This window comes from Amphiprion ocellaris, chromosome 7, assembly GCF_022539595.1.
Source record: "Amphiprion ocellaris isolate individual 3 ecotype Okinawa chromosome 7, ASM2253959v1, whole genome shotgun sequence".
In the NCBI taxonomy this organism is placed as follows: domain Eukaryota; kingdom Metazoa; phylum Chordata; class Actinopteri; family Pomacentridae; genus Amphiprion; species Amphiprion ocellaris.
Genome location: NC_072772.1, coordinates 33,405,825 through 33,422,209, shown reverse-complemented (window position 1 = coordinate 33,422,209; position 16,385 = coordinate 33,405,825). Strand labels below are relative to the sequence as shown.

Genomic DNA, 16,385 nt, shown 5'->3' with positions numbered 1-16,385 from the left:
ATATACTGTCGACGATATATATGTATTGACTTTTTACATTTAAAAATGTATATAAAAATCTTGTATATTTCGAAGATCTTGTTTTTTTATGGTATTAATATTTTTGTGTATTTCAAAAATGTGAAGAAAGTCTGTTAAATAAAAACAGCTACACACTGCAAAACAAAATGTAAAATAAACTGTAATATTCTAACAGCTGGGGAACCAAAACTACTGTAAAAAATATAGAATAACTTAAAAAAATAAATCTATAATTAAAATAGACATTCTAGTCTTAATTTTGCATAATGTGGATTATTTGTAGCTTTTTTATTGATTAAGAAATTTTACACATAAAAAAAATTGACATTATTTGTAAATATGGCTGAATAACGTTGCAATATAAATAATCAGGCTTGAAACGGCAGAGAAATACCATTATTAGTTGAATTTTATTATTATTTTTATGTTAAAAAATGAAGAAGAATGTCTAAATTCTGTTGCAAGAATTTGGTGTTAATATTAAATAACATCAAGTATAATATGAGTTTTTTACATGTACTTTTGCATAAAAATTTTATAGATTTGAGAAACTTTTAATGTTAAAAAAAATGTGTCCAACTATAAAATTAACATTTTTACCTTTTTAAAAGTGCAAACCTATGGCTATTAAAAAATATATGTGATTAGAATTAAAATAATAGATTGAATAAAACAAAGAAAAAAGTGAATACATCCATATTTTAAATACACATTCTAGTCTTCATTTTGCATAATGTGGATTATTTGTGGCTTTTTATTGATTAATCAATGATATTTACACATAAAAAATAGTGAAATTATCTGTAAATACGACTGAAAGACGTAATAATACGACTAATCAGGCTTAAAACTGCAGAAAAATGCCATTATTTGTTGAGCTTTATTATCATTTTATGTAAAAAATAAAATTATAAAAAGTATGAGTTTTTACATGTACCTTTGCATAAAAACCTTATATATCTGACAAACTTTTAATGCTAAAAAAGTGTGTCCAACTGTAAAATTAACTTTTAAAAATGCAAAACTACAGGTATTAAACAAACACGTGATTAGAATTTTAAAAATAGACAGTTAAGTTGAAATCACAGCAAGTATATTGAATTTTTACATAAAAATCTTGTATATTTCAAAGATCTTGTTTTTTATGGAATTATTTTTTGTGTGTCTTTAAAAAATGTGAAAGAAATCTGTTAAATAAGAAGGAAAAATTCCATAAAATGACACTTTTGACAGTCCAGTGACCGTGTTAAATCTTCTCAGATTAGCTTTAGTTGTGTTATTCCATTAAAGCAGCGTTCAGAAAACACTCAGGTGGATCATCAGGATTCATCAGAGATTTGTTCAGGTAAATCAACCTGCAGCCACTCGAAACCTTCTCCCAGAACGTTGCTCATTATCTCACATTGTCATCGTGGTAAACGTGGAATCAGAAGTAAGTGAAAGAAATCTGATTGTTATTCTGAGCAAAGAGGAGCTCAAATCACGTCTGGACTGAAGGTTTCTAAGGAGGCAGCGCTCGTCACTTTAGGACCCTAAAGTGGATCAGTTAAATCTGAGCAGACCAAACATGATCTCACCATCAGAAGATCAACACGTCCAGCTTTGTTCGAAGAAAGACGGAGACACAGATTTTGCTAAATAAAGAACGCAAGACTTCAATCAGCCAAAGTCCTGTCAAAAGAAATCTGTCTGGTCGTCATCTCGGAGAGCAAACGGCGTCTGCAAAGGAGAGGCCAAACAAGGACAGAAGCTTGGGGTGGACTGAGGCAGAGCAGAAAAATAAACCCATTTATACGTTCGTTTCTTACATGAAGCTTTGACAAACAAGTTTAGGAATAGGAAGGATGAATTATGAAAGATAACGGGCTCGTTTGTTTCAGTTTGCGGCGGAAAGCTCGGCCTAATCTCAAGTTAAACTTTAGAAATGAGCCATATTTGCATATTCATAGATGTCATTCTGGGAAATTCTAATCAGGTAATTGAACTTTGTTATGGAAAAAATCATAACAGAGTGTTTTCATACGTCTTACAGCATGTCTGGAGGGACTAGAAAGAACTGGAATAGTCATAATTTATATTAAAACCAAAAATCCACCTGCGAGTGAATTTAAATTTTGATGGTGAAGTGTGGAATGATGTGTTTCTAAGTAATTGGAATAGTTGCGAAACCCCAACCTGCAGGGATCTTTGACCACCGTCTGACACTTCTAACTACATCAGAAACATAATGACTGTTTATGTCGGGCTTGATTTTCATTAGGAGGCGAGAACTGAACCATCTGGAGGAACAGTTTCAGTTTTACATTAGATTTTATAAACATTCCATATAATTTTTTAGCATTTCAGTGGATAAATGTGCAAAAAATGCTCGTTTTTTTGAGCAAATATAAGACACAAAATTTCTTTATTAAGGCTTCTAGTCAGACACAGGTCAACATCAGGTGTTTTCCAGATCCTCAGAGGAAACTTTCGACTCGCTATTGACCAAGTGGAGCTGTACCCTCTGCACTCACTGACTTTGTGCTATGCTATGCTATATGATGTTATGTAGTTGTATGCTATGCTATGGTACGCCATGGTATACTATACTATAGGATGTATATCATGTCATGCTATGATATGCCATGTAATGTAACATTATGTTATGCTATGCTATGTCGTACTATGCCATGCCATGTCATGTCATGATATACTCTGCTATGCTATGCTATGGTATGCTAGTTTGTGCTATGCTATGCTGTGCTATGCTATATGATGTCATGTGTCATGTCATGCAATTTCATGTCGTGTCGTTTCATGTCATTTTATGTGATGTTATTTTATGCAGTGCTATGCTACGCCATGTTATGTTATGTAGTTGTGTGCTATGCTGTGCTATGCTATGCTATGTTATGGTAGGCCATAGTATACTATGCTATGGGATGTTATATCATGTCATGTTATGCCATGTTATCTAACATTCTGCTATGCTATGCTATGTTTTGGCATGTCATGTTATTTTATGCTATGCTATGCTATGCTATGTGATGTAATACTATGTTATGTTATGCTATGTCCTACTATGCCATGTCATGTCATGATATACTCTGCTATGCTATGATATGCTAGCCTGTGCTGTGCTATGCTATGCCATGCTACGTGATGTCATATGCCATGTAATGTCATTTCACATCATGTCTCATTTCATGTTATTTTATGTTATGTTATTTTATGCATTGCTATGCTACGCTATGTGATGTTATGTAGTTGTATGCTATGCTATGCTATATGATGGCATATCATGTTGGGTTTGATTTTAATTAGGAGGCAAGAACTGAACCATCTGGAGGAGCAGTTTCAGTTTTACATTAGATTTTACAAACATTCCATATAATGTTTTAGCATTTCAGTGGATAAATGTGCAAAAAATGCTTGTTTTTTGAGCAAATATAAGACACAAAATTTCTTTTTTAAGGCTAAATAAAGAGTTTTTCTGCCTCCAGTCAGACACAGGCCAACATCAGGTATTTTCCCTATCCTCAGAGGAAACTTTTGACTGTCTATTGACTAAGTGAAGCCTCTGCTAAAAGATGCTTCGTGCATTCACTGACTCTGCAGTGTAAACCCCTGAGTGCTGCTTGTTTATGTCAACATGAGAAACCATCGTCACTTTCCTCTCTCCGTGATCAGAGCCTCCAGGGTTCTCGTGTCGTTCCCCGGGGAGGCTGTTGTTTGGTTCTCACAACAATGAGCTCATCGCCGAGGCCCACAGTGAAAGGAGATCCATGTCTCAGCACCAGGACGTTTCCAACTAGCAGGTCACCTACAAGATATCTATGCTCTGATTAATCCGGCGTACATGGGCCGCTGCTGGCCCGTGATGTAATAGGTCACAATTAATAAAACAGCAGCCTGACAGCATTAAAACTTTAAGTAAAGCGTTTTCTAACAAGTCCATCAGATTATTTGTTAGCTGAGACACTGTGTGAGCTATTAAATTCTTACATTTTATACTGTATATTTGAATGTGTTTTTATCTGTGTTTCCTCTGAACGGTGACCTTGAGTGTTCTGAAAGGCGCCTATAAATAAAATGTATTATTATTTTTTATTATTATTATGAGTGTGTGAGCATGTTTATAGAACTTATACTTTATGTACTAAATGGTAAAATATACAGGAATGAGCTTACAAAACATAATAGTAATTTTCAAAGTCTATATAAAACAATGCATATAAAAACAATGCATATACGAGCCAAATATGCTTTGTTTTTGTGGTAATATATGCTATGCTATGCTATGCTGTGCTAGGTTATGTTTTGCTATCCTATGTCATGCCATGTTATGCAATGCAATACTATGCTACACTATGTTGTTATATGCAATGCTTTGTTATGCTACATTGTAGTATGCTATGCTATGCTATGTCATGTCATGCCACATCATGTCATGTTATACTATGCATTGCTATACTATGTTACACTATGTTGTTATATGCTATGCTATGCTATATGCCACATTGTGGTACGCTATGCTAGGCTGTGCTAAGCTTTTTAATGCTATGCTATGATATCCAATATTATGTTATGCTATGCTATGCTATGCTATGCTATGCTATGCTACGCTATGCTATGCTATGCTATGCCATGCAATGTCATGTGTCATGTCATATTACTTTATGTATTGCTATGCTATGCTATGCTGTGCTATGTAATGGTATGCTATTGTGTGCTATGCTTTGCTGTGTTATGGTATGCCATGCTATACTATGCTATGTGATGTCATGCTATGCTCTGTCCTACTATGCCATGTCATGTCATGATATACTCAGCTATTCTATGGTGTGCTGGTCTACACTGCACTGTGCTATGCTATGCTATGATACGCTATGTATTGTAATGCTATGTTATGCTATGCTATGTCCTACTATGCCAGGTCATGTCATGATATACTCTGCTATGCTATGTGATGTCATATCATGTCATGTCATTTAATGTCGTGTGTAATTTCATGTTATTTTATGTTATGTTATTTTATGCAATGCTATGCTACACTATGTCACGTTTTGTAGTGGTATGCTATGCCGTGCTAGGCTATGCTCTGTTATGGTATGGCTATACTATGCTATGGGATGTTATATCATGTCATGTTTTGATATCATATGGTATGTACTGTAATATTATGTTATGGTATGCTATGTCCTTCTATGCCATTTCATGTCATGCTATGCTGTGCTATGTGATGGCATGTCATGTCATGCTATGTTATGTCATGTTATGATAGCATATGGTATGTACTGTAATATTATGTTATGCTATGCTATGTCCTTCTATACCATTTCATGTCATGTCATGATATACGCTCCTATGCTATGCTATGGTATGCTATGCTATGTCTTGTCATGTCATGTCATGCTATGCTCTTATATTTTTGAAAGCTGTTCTATGTGATGCTATGTCACATCAAGTTGTGTGGTGTTATTCCAACATCATCTAACAATTGTAAAGTTTATTGTATTGTTGTTTTAGATGTCACATGACGTTACCTTACATAACATTACATCATGGTACGTTACATCATGTTGTCACATCATGTTACCTCACATGACCTTGTATGCGATATAGCTTCTAGCTGTGCAGGGTCATGAGGTCTAATGTCTTGAGTTTACTTTTATGTTCAGTTCAGCTCATGCCACATCGACTTCAGGTCACATTTTTTTGTTTCACCACAATGACTTGTGTCAAAATGTGTGACACCATGTGACTTCCTGTTACATCAGATATCCATAAACAGACATTTGGAGTTTTCATAGGAAGAAAAACTCTCAGGTTTTCTCCCAGTGAGCCACAATAGCATTACACAGCGAGCCACCCAATGGAATCCAGCCATTAATAACTTCATTATTTATGCATGTGCTTTTCCTGGAGTGACAGGCCGAGATATCTTCTCTGAGAAAGACCACTTCAGGTCACGCCCTGTCAGGTTATTTCATGTTACACCGTGCTGGTCTGCATGCTGTTCAATCATTGAACTGGTGTTATCAGTGGGAGCGATGCTGTCGTCCTCCCACCTGTAGCACCTTTTACTCTGGCAGCAGGTCTCCTCTGGGTGTCTTCTGGTGATGTGATGACACAGATACACCGGCTCCGGTTGCTAGATCTTATCAGGTGATTAGCAAATCCTGCGTGGTCATTGCTCAGTGTTCTGCCCGACAACAGAGCGGCTGTTTGTTTTGACTGTGTCCACCGAAACTGGGCCACAGGATCGTCTGTCATGTCTGTGTATGAAACAGAGAAGCAGGAAAAGAGCAAGATTTTGCAGTTGCTTTACGTGTTTTTAAGCATGACATCATTCTGTATTTAATAGTTTGTTTAAAATATAGTTGTGCAGGGATGAGTATATGACATGAATTGATAAAGTCTGAACAAATCTGCAATAACTGTTCCCAGATGGGTCTGTAAATTACATAAAATTCCACAAATACACACATTAAGGGACATAAATGCATACATTAAAAACACAAAACTCAAAATTCAGCAAGAAAATCGAACCTAAAAAATCGTCTTTTGCTTCATAAACATGCCATAGATACCTTGAAGAAGCCTTAAAGTTTGCTACCTAGTTAAACAATGTCATCTGTGTCTTACTCTATATTCTAGTCTACAACCTGTATGTTACTGCTTATAAACTGTATATTACTGCTTTAAAACGGTATATTACCATTCATACACTGTACATTTCTACTCATAGACTATATTTTACTGCTTAAAAAAATTTATGTTACTGTTTTAAACTGTATATCACCACCCAAAGGTTGCATATTACTGCTATAAAACTGTGTATTACTACTCAGAAACTGTATATTACTACTCATAGGCTGTATATTACTACTCATAGGCTGTATATTATTAATAACCTGTATATTACTACTTTAAAAGTTCATATTACCATTCATAGACTGTAAATTACACGATATATTACTACTCCTCGACTGTAAATTAGTACTCATATACTGTACATCACTACTCATATACTGTATACTACTACTCATAGACTATATATTACTACTAATAGACTGCATGCTACTACTCATAGACTGTATACTACTACTCATAGACTGTATATTACTACTCATTGAATGTATATTACTAATCTTAGACTGTATATTGGAACTCATAGAATGTATATTAGTACTCATAGAATGTATATTAGTACTCCTAGAGTGTATATTAGTACTCATAGAATGTATATTAGTACTCATAGAGTGTATATTAGTACTCATAGAATGTATATTAGTACTCACAGAGTGCATATTAGTACTTAATAGACTGTATATTACCTCTAATGAACTGTGGTCTGTGGGTGAATCTGGTCGGTTGGCCGCTGCCGCCCCCTAGTGGTCAACATGGTAATTACACCTGCTCTAAAACTTTAAAAACTTTTTATTTAAGTCATATTATCAAATGTTTTTCCCCACGCTTATAAAAACGTTGATAAGCAACACTTTACGTCTCAACTGGTAGAATAATGTTAACCTAAATCCATATTTTTTTCCCGGAGCAGCGCTGTCTCTTTAAAACCACCGACTGGCTCTCTATTTGGCAGGAAGTTAGCCGCGGCTAACAGGAAGCCGGACAGTGACGCCACGGTGAGGAGCAGGATTTGGCAGCGAGCAGCGAGTCCAAACAGTCCGAACGGTCTTAACGGCTCGTTACTGCCGGACCAAGTCCACCGGGAACAGGTAACACCGACAAACCGTGACTGAAACGCCTGTTGACGGCTCCTCTGCGGGATTTCTGCGCGTCGTTCGGGCCGCTGCGGAGGTTTCTGTTCCCACCGCGGACGGTTCGGCGCTTTGTAGCCGCTCAGACATGGCTCGGTGTGTTCACGTTACCGGTCAGGAGACACCGGGAGGAGATAAAATGGAACAGAGGGACACTTTATCAGAGTTTAATGTGATTATTCAGCCTCTGGAGGGTCTGTGTTTTGTAAGGGTGCTGCTGCTGTGGGTCAGGTAGCATATATCTGCGTCCTGTGTGCAGCTCTAAGACGCTTACAGAAGCTTTGGAAACGCATCGAGGATTTATTCGATTGGGTTGTTGTGTTCCTCACACACACAAAGAGACACAGAGACACACACACCTGGCTGTAACCTTACCTGTGATTAACTATCCCCTTCATCAGTCCAAGTCTCAAAGCAAACTGACCTCAGAGAGAAGCCAAGTGGGACTGCAGCCAGCTACAGTCGACATTTTAGGCGTAACCAGTGCATTGTTTTCATAATTCCTTTAAAATATAGTGCAAAATATTGACTAAAAACGAACCAAATCCATGCACGTTACTTGTGCTGCAGCCATCAAATATTCTGAATTGATGAAGTTAAAAAATACCACTCAGATTTAAAGATCATACCTCTGCCTCATCAAAACTAATTTATCTCCTGCAATATGTTTTTCTCCAGGACTGATACCAATTATTAGTAATCAAAAATGCCTGATAATGTATGCGCAGTAAAAAGGAAAGTCTCTGTCAAAAGTTCAAATAACCCCTACACCTAGCTTTATTGAAATCTTTGTGTGTTTATATTTTGCAAATGTTTAGTTTAAAGACAACTTTTCCACATTTATTCTCCAGTATTGATGCTATGTGTAATCAATCAAATCCACAGATTAGTGACTACAGATTTTGATAAAAGACACACTAAATGTATTTATTTTATGGGTAACTGGTTAAAAAATACACTGGTAACTGTGTAAAAAAAAAAAAAAAAAAAAAAAGCTAAATATCATATCTAATCTGATATGCACCCTGTAGTGCTTAACATTAAAGTGTTATTTGAAAAGTTGAAGTGCAAGACTTTAAATGTCTCCTGTGTCACTGTATATTTTCTGTGTTAATGCATCTATCATTCATGCAGTTGGCATTTTAAACTAAAAAGCTGTTTCCATGATAAGTTACTAATCATTTCAGTGTTTGTTTTAAACAGTAATGCCAAACATATGTGGCCTGTAGCTTCTTAGATTATATGGTTTGCTAATTTTCTTTGTCATTCATGAAAGAAAATATCAATATCTTTGGATTTTTTGACATTTAAAGATGTTACATAAGTCTTTAGCAGATTATAACGTTAATTTGCCACGATTTTTGCCATTTTAAGACCAAAAATTGATATAACAAATTCACAGACATTTTTCTGCACAATGACGATGAAACATCACATAAACAAGCAATAAATAAATCAAATTTTAAGTAGAAGGGACTTTTAAATTGTTTAATAAAGCAGCTAGTGGTAAAAGCATCATCTTCCTCATTACAGGAGGAACAAACAGACGTCCACCTGTGTATAAAGACAAGTCAGAGGCAGCTATGGTGAGTAAAAAGCAAAGAAAAGACACTGTGAACACAACGTTATAGGCTTTAGTGAAGTTTGTATACATCTTGCAGGTAACAAAACACTATTTGAATATGAAAAATCTTTTCTCCTCTCGTTGCCAGTCTTCAGCGGTGGATCTTAAGACCAAGGAGGAGAAAGATGCAGAGCTGGACAGACGAATCGAAGCTCTGAGGAAGAAGAATGAAGCTCTGGTCAAGAGGTACCAGGTGAGGAGGTTTTCTTGGGTTTTACACGTAAAATGCACCTTTGTCATGGTCTATTAAGTTGGGGATGCTACTATAGAAATGCTAAAATACAACTTCCATTTCCATTGTCATTTAGAAACTCTGAAATATCTCAAAATTAAACGGCTGAACTGAAGAATTTGAGAAGAAATCGTCAATTTCTGTATAACAATACACTACCTGTCCAAAAAAACAAAGTCGCCACCTGTATTTAACTAAACAAATAGGTAAGATCCTTCCATTGGATAATTACTGCAGTGATGAACATGTTTCAGCTACAACAACTCATTTAACCCTAGCTGATGCAGTGATGAGCTTCTCATTTCTTAAATGTTGGAAGACATATCCTGTGGTCATGGAAAGGATGTTAATCTGTCTCAGAAGGATGGAATTATTGGCCTCATCAAGCAAAGAAAACAACTAAGGAGATTTCTGAAACTACTAAAATCAGATTAAGAACCGTCCATCGCATTATTAAAACATGAAGGATAGTGGAGAACCATCGTCTACAAGGAACAAACTCTTAGATGATCACAGGAAATCAACAGTAGAACTCACGGCTATGTTTAATAGTGAAAGTAAGAGTATTTCTACACGCACAATGCGAAGGGAACTCCATTGATTGGGACTTAACAGCTGTAGCTCTAAGAAAACCACTGACCAGTAAAGCTAAATGGAATAAAAGGCTTCAGTTTGCTAGGTAGCATAAAGGTTGGACTCTGGAGCAATGGAAGAAGGTCATGTGGTCTGATGAGTCCAGATTTACTCTGTTCCAAAGTGATGGAGGCATCATGGTAAGAAGAGAGGCAGATGAAGTGATGCCCTCATCATGTCTAGAGCTCAGGAGTTCATGTGTCAGAATCCGTCCTTGTGAATTTACAGTGTTTTTTTCAGAGTGCCTTATTTTTATGCTAAGCTAGAAAAAATGTTTACGTTGTTGTGGAAGTTCAGCGATGTCGAGGCAGACACAGAGAGACACACTGGAGACTCGGATGACTTAGGTTGTGAGTAAGGTTTACTGATATCAGGAAAAGTGACATCGACTAAGCAGCAGTTCATGCAAGAGCAATGTCAACATCAGTTCTGAGGATTCTCTCTGATCTTCTGGTATATATTGTAGTTGGGAGATGGTTATATTTAGATTACAGACCAATATGGAGACAACACGTCTGCTTTGTCAAGTCAGAATAGACGATATCTGATCTTGACCAGAGCAGAGTTGTGTCATAGCTTCCTCCTACATCATCTGCCTGTTGGAATATTGTTTGGGATGACCTGAGGAAGGGGAAAAAGTATTTTTTCCTTCACATACCTGTTTAAAATTGTTTACTTTTTCAATTGTAAATTACGCATAAAGTGTCAGGAGTGAAATCTGAATAAATATTTGGATTTTCTTTGGGAATTCCTCATTTAAAACTTGCAGGAGTTGAAGGGTTATTTTAGCTTCTCACAGCTGAACCACCACATTGCTGAAATATTTAATAAGGAAGATCACCGTTATGTGTGTTTCGATGATGTCTTGGGATTTCCAGCTGCAGAATGATGATCAGAGATGACACGGAAAAGGTTTTAAAAGTCAAAACAGATTTTCATGTCCACGTCCTGTACTTGGCCGAGACACCGCCACAGCTTGCTGTTTTCTCCAAGTTCTATATATCTAAAAGAAAAGCTGCACTGATGAACTGTGACTTCAGGGACTGACCACATTATTAGACTGGTTTAATATAAAATAAGATGAAATAAAACTTTATTAATCCTGAAGGAAATTCTTGTACCAGATGTTACTAATAAAAAAGACATAACATAAGTAATGCAGTGCCGAAAATGCATAAGATCTTGTTTCTGACATTTACTTTGAGATCCAGTATGAGTCATTTATATTCAATGATTGTTGGAAAGGATGGATAAACTTTATCAAACCCTTTGGATACTGTAAGAGGCCAGGTTCTCCCACCAGAAAACAGCTATGAGTTGCAATAATTCAATTCATCAGGTCTGATAGGTTGGATAAATGATCTGTTAGACACAATAACAAAGTACAGGCTCTTTATCACTTTATTTTCTCCTTTTACTGTGCTTTTACTTTCGATTTTTGTTGGCGTTATTTGTTTGTTTTTTTTAACAACTGCTGTACATTTAAAAAGAATTGTGTTTAAGGTTTCTACTCTTAAAAGAACATCTATAAATATTAAAAAATGAATAGTAAATTACATTTTAATTCTGTTCTGTCTAGTTTAATATTATTGCGGTTCATGGTGCTGATAGGATTTAGTGTGTCGTAATGTTGTACTATATACTAATGGCACTAGTGTACTGTTTTTACTGTTACTATACAGAAAAAAATCAACATATTTAAACTTGTTCCTAACTAGAGGTGATACAGAGACACTTAAACTTTACAAATGGTGTTCACAGGGATAGTTTACCATCATTTTTCAAGTTTTTTTTTTATTTTTTTATTGTCACATAAGCACACATATCCACGTGAAATGGTATGAAATTAGATACTCGGGTCCCGATTGTAAGCCCGTAAATATTGCAAGACAAATAACGCACCTTGGAGTAGCTCCTACTTTCCTTCATGCATTAGCAGCAGCACCTTTTTTATTTTGCAGACCAATATTATAGTTGATTTTTTGACTTTTTAATAGGAACAAGTCCTGCTGTACTTATTTCGAATTAGTCTAGAGTTTGGATTTGGGATGCAGCCTTCGTCTCGCTCACTGTTTGTTACTCAATCCCGACAGGAAATAGAGGAGGACAAGAAGAAGGCAGAGCAGGAGGGCATCGCCGTGACGACACCTCGTAAGCCCCGCCCCCACGAGCCGGAGACGGACAGGCGGAAGACAGAGAAAGAAAACTTCACCGTCACAGTCGACCTTTCTAAACCGGCAGGGGTGAGTTTTTCAGATGATGGCACCAGTTTGTGTTTTTCATCACAAACAGACACATTAAATCTGAAAATGACTCTATTATAAGAACACTGTGGAACATCTGCCCATCATTTGGTGCTTTTAAAAGACAACATCTGTTTTACGACCAGTCTGCAGACAGAAGTTCTCAAGTCTGACAGATTGTTATTACTGTTATCCAACCACACACCTGTCTGTCTGTATCCCATAATGCCCTGCAGCACTCCTCTGCACACTTTATTACACGAATAGGACAGAAACTATTTTATTTTTAAAATAGTATTAATTTAATCAGGTAAGTTAGTTGAGAACTGATTTTGAATAGCGACCTGGCCACGAGGCGGCACACAAACAAGATGAACAACAAAAACAGATTACATGTACAGCAAATCATACATAGAAAGGCTATAAGCAGGTGCAGTGGTATTGAAGTGTTACTCTAACTGATATGTGTGTTATTGAAGCTACTCTGTAGCGCAGACAGTTCAGTGTGGAGGGAGGGACTAGATGTATAGACAATGGTGTCATCGACGTACAGATGGATGTGCGAATTGGTTACGGTGTGGGTTATATTGTTGATGTAAATATTTCTTTTTTTTAAGTTACTTTTTTGCCCTTTTTGTTGGCTTTATTTGACAGGCTAGTAGAGAGTCAGACAAGAAAGTAGGGAGAAGAATGGGAGGAGACCTGGAGCAAAGGGCTGTGAGCTGGAATCAAACCCAGGCTGCTGCGTTGGCGAATCTAGCCCCAGTTTATGGGTCGCCCGCTCGACCAGTTGAGCTATCTGGGCGCCCAATCTTGCTGTTTTTTAACATTATGCATCCTGGGTGCTGTTGTGGAAGTTCAGTGATGTTGAGGCAGACACAGAGAGACACACTGAAGACTCAAGTGACTTAGGTTACGAGTAATGTTTACCAATGCCTGAAGTGACACCGACGGAGTAGCAGTACATGCAGGCAATACCAGCATCAGTTCTGAGGATTCTCTCTGATCTTTGGGTAGGTATTATAGTTGGGAGAAGGTCAGATTTACATTACAGACCAATATGGAGACCCGTTGATGTAAATGTTAAAGAGTGTTGGACCAAGTATTGAACCCTGCGGGACACCTTTGTGAACTGAGAGAAGACCCTCCACGCTCACTGACTGCATGCGCCCAGAATAATAGTTCCTGAACCAATAATTCTTAGAAAAAACAATATTTCGTAACCTTTCCAACAAAACTAAGTAGTCGACAGAGTCAGCTACTTTAAAGTTAACTCAAATTGTGTTTTTAGTCAATGTAAAAACATAATGTTGGTTTTTTTTTGGCTCTTTTTAAATAATTAGATGGTTTGCATCAAGAAAAATCTTACATCAGATCTGATTCATTTATTGTTTTAGCATGTTTAAAAACAATATGAGTCGACCGAAGTCATGTGCAAAACATGAGGACAAGATCAAACCAATAATATCTTCTATAATATAGAATAAAGTACTAAAACAGCCATAATAGTGAGGTCCATATGCTTTAGTGATAATGGATAAAGTGTTCTGTTGTGATGTTATGTTTTTAGTCTATGAATTAATCTGGGAGTTGTGAATTAAATACCTGTAAATCAGCACTTCATCACACTGATGCAGGAATCCTGTAAGTTTTGCAATAAAGACGTCCCGCTGAATAATTTTGCCGTGAGCTCTTAAGGGCCTAATAAGACTGGCCGTATTGAAAGAAGAATTATCAGGCTGCAGAAAATAATGAAGCTGGCGGCGTAAAATTAAAACACGGCAGAGACCGACCATCCCAGAAGTTACGCAGCGAGAGTTTATGAGGAGAGCATTCGTCTGTTTTCTGCTTCTGCTGTGGACAGATTTGATTTGACAAACGCTGATCTGGTAATCGTCTAAAAACAGAGACGAGATGATTGAACCCGTTGTACCTGTTTAACCAACGTAATGTTATAACTGCAGAAAACGGTGCCATATAAACCTCAGTCAACATGTTTAACCACCGAACCGTCCTGGAAAACTGCCTCTGTGATCTGTTTATCCAGATCTTTATGCCTGTATTCGATTTGCTTCTGGTTTTTTGCATCTCTTATTATCTAAGCTATGAAACGGCCTTCTTCTTTCAATCAAATGTTCCTCCTTCATTGATATTTTCAAGACAAAGACATGTTTTCATTGGCTTTTGGCTGCTCGTAATGGTGCTAAAATATCACATTAATTTTAGTTTTAGGAGTTAATCTTACACGTGGCTCTCCTCTTTTGCCTATTTCAGTATTTTATGCTATTTTATTTAGTTTTACTAGTTTTATATTGTCTATACATCTATATTTAACATTCCCATCATCCATCAGCATGTATTTTCTTGCTTCTTATCTGTAAACATGCAGCACTTTGGTGAACTGAAGTTATTTTCAAACGTGCTGTAGGAAGAAATTAGATTAAATCTGATTAACAACAAGGGCTTTTAATAATTAACCGATCACCAGAACCACATTAACACACGCTGGACAAACATATTATGTTATCTTTGCTAGTACGTTTTCCTAAAAATCGCTTTTTAAGCTGAAGAAAAAGTTTGCAGTATTTTGGTGTGGATGGAAAAAACACAAGTTATGTTGATATTTAAGAGAGATAAGATGAAATTAATAAATCAATAATCAAATGAGGCATCTTTGTTGTGTTTGTGAGTTTAGAAACTGAGTAGAGAAATCCAAAATGCTGCAAATGCACGCCGTCTAACATGCAAAAGCTCATTAAAATACTGTTTTAAACTCTACCTTAGCTTTATTACATATTATTAAACTTAAAGTCACGCTAAGAGACAAAGAAAAAAACAAATAAGGAACATGTCCAAGTAATTTATGAAGTTAAAATCTAAAATAATAAATGATAACGATATAATAATATACCTTTAGCTGACAAGTTCAAAGACTATAGGCTTTCAAATAACATTTTCACAATAAAAGCACGGCTAATCCTGTAGTACTTGATGTTTTTAGCAACTTGTAAGCACATTTTAAGCTACAGAGCAGCATTATTAATCATGTAGAGTTTTATTTATGGTCTCCTGGTTAATTTAAGTCCAATATTCTGTCCTTTTTTTTATCTCTGATTTTGGTCACAGTGGAGTCTTGTGGGGGATATTTGGCTCTTTAGCCGCTGAATGCTCCACCGATCAGAAGCTAGTCGCTAACTGAGTCGTCTGCTGCTTAGGTGCAGTAGCTTTTCAGATATTTGTCCCCGAAAACATCCACTGCTGCAGCCAAACACTGCAAGAGTGAACAAAAACAGCAAAGTTGCGCTCTGCAGATTTGTCATGTTAGATTTTAATACGAAAATATAAAATACAGCCGCTTTAATTAGGTGCTCCAAGATGGGATTTGTTGCATGTTTCTAATCAGCTTCCTGTGGGTTGAAGCTGAATTTGCTGCTAATCAGGTCCAAGATGGACGTCGGTGTAACAGAGCGGCGATCTCCCGCTGAGGTCCAGATTGTCTCAGAAATTACTGCAGACCTCCGGTGTTCAACCAGCAAAGGTTATCAGACAAAGTAGAGCCTGAAGAGCAACAGGGATGCATCAGTTCTGCACATTTAGCTGCCTGACTGAGTAGCGATTCACAGTTTAAAGCTTCAAATTTGGTCCATTGTTACTCTGCTGAATAGTCTCTAAAGCTCCGGATCAGTCCATTTGAAGGGCTTTTAGAGAAACTCATGTACATTTCCTGTCTCTTCCTGTCTTGTTCGTCACCTCTCAGCCTCTCTCTGACTTCATCGTATCATAGTTTTGCATAATCCATAGCACAGATTAATCTTCTGAACTTTAAACAGCAGCCATTCTTTAGACTGGGGAGATTGAATCTGTTCCAA

At 36.7% G+C, this 16,385-nt stretch overlaps 1 protein-coding gene across 1 annotated transcript in view; it reads left to right on the top strand.

Moving 5' to 3' along the window:
* Positions 1-7,600: 7,600 nt before the first annotated feature.
* Positions 7,601-16,385, top strand: part of ccdc9 (coiled-coil domain containing 9) — a 36,851-nt gene continuing 28,066 nt past the window's right edge. Inside the window, exons 1-4 of the mRNA XM_055012219.1 lie at positions 7,601-7,742; positions 9,318-9,370; positions 9,497-9,601; positions 12,367-12,516. Coding sequence (XP_054868194.1) covers positions 9,368-9,370; positions 9,497-9,601; positions 12,367-12,516 — 258 coding nt within the window. The 5' untranslated portion in view covers positions 7,601-7,742; positions 9,318-9,367. The remainder of the gene's footprint in view (positions 7,743-9,317; positions 9,371-9,496; positions 9,602-12,366; positions 12,517-16,385) is intronic.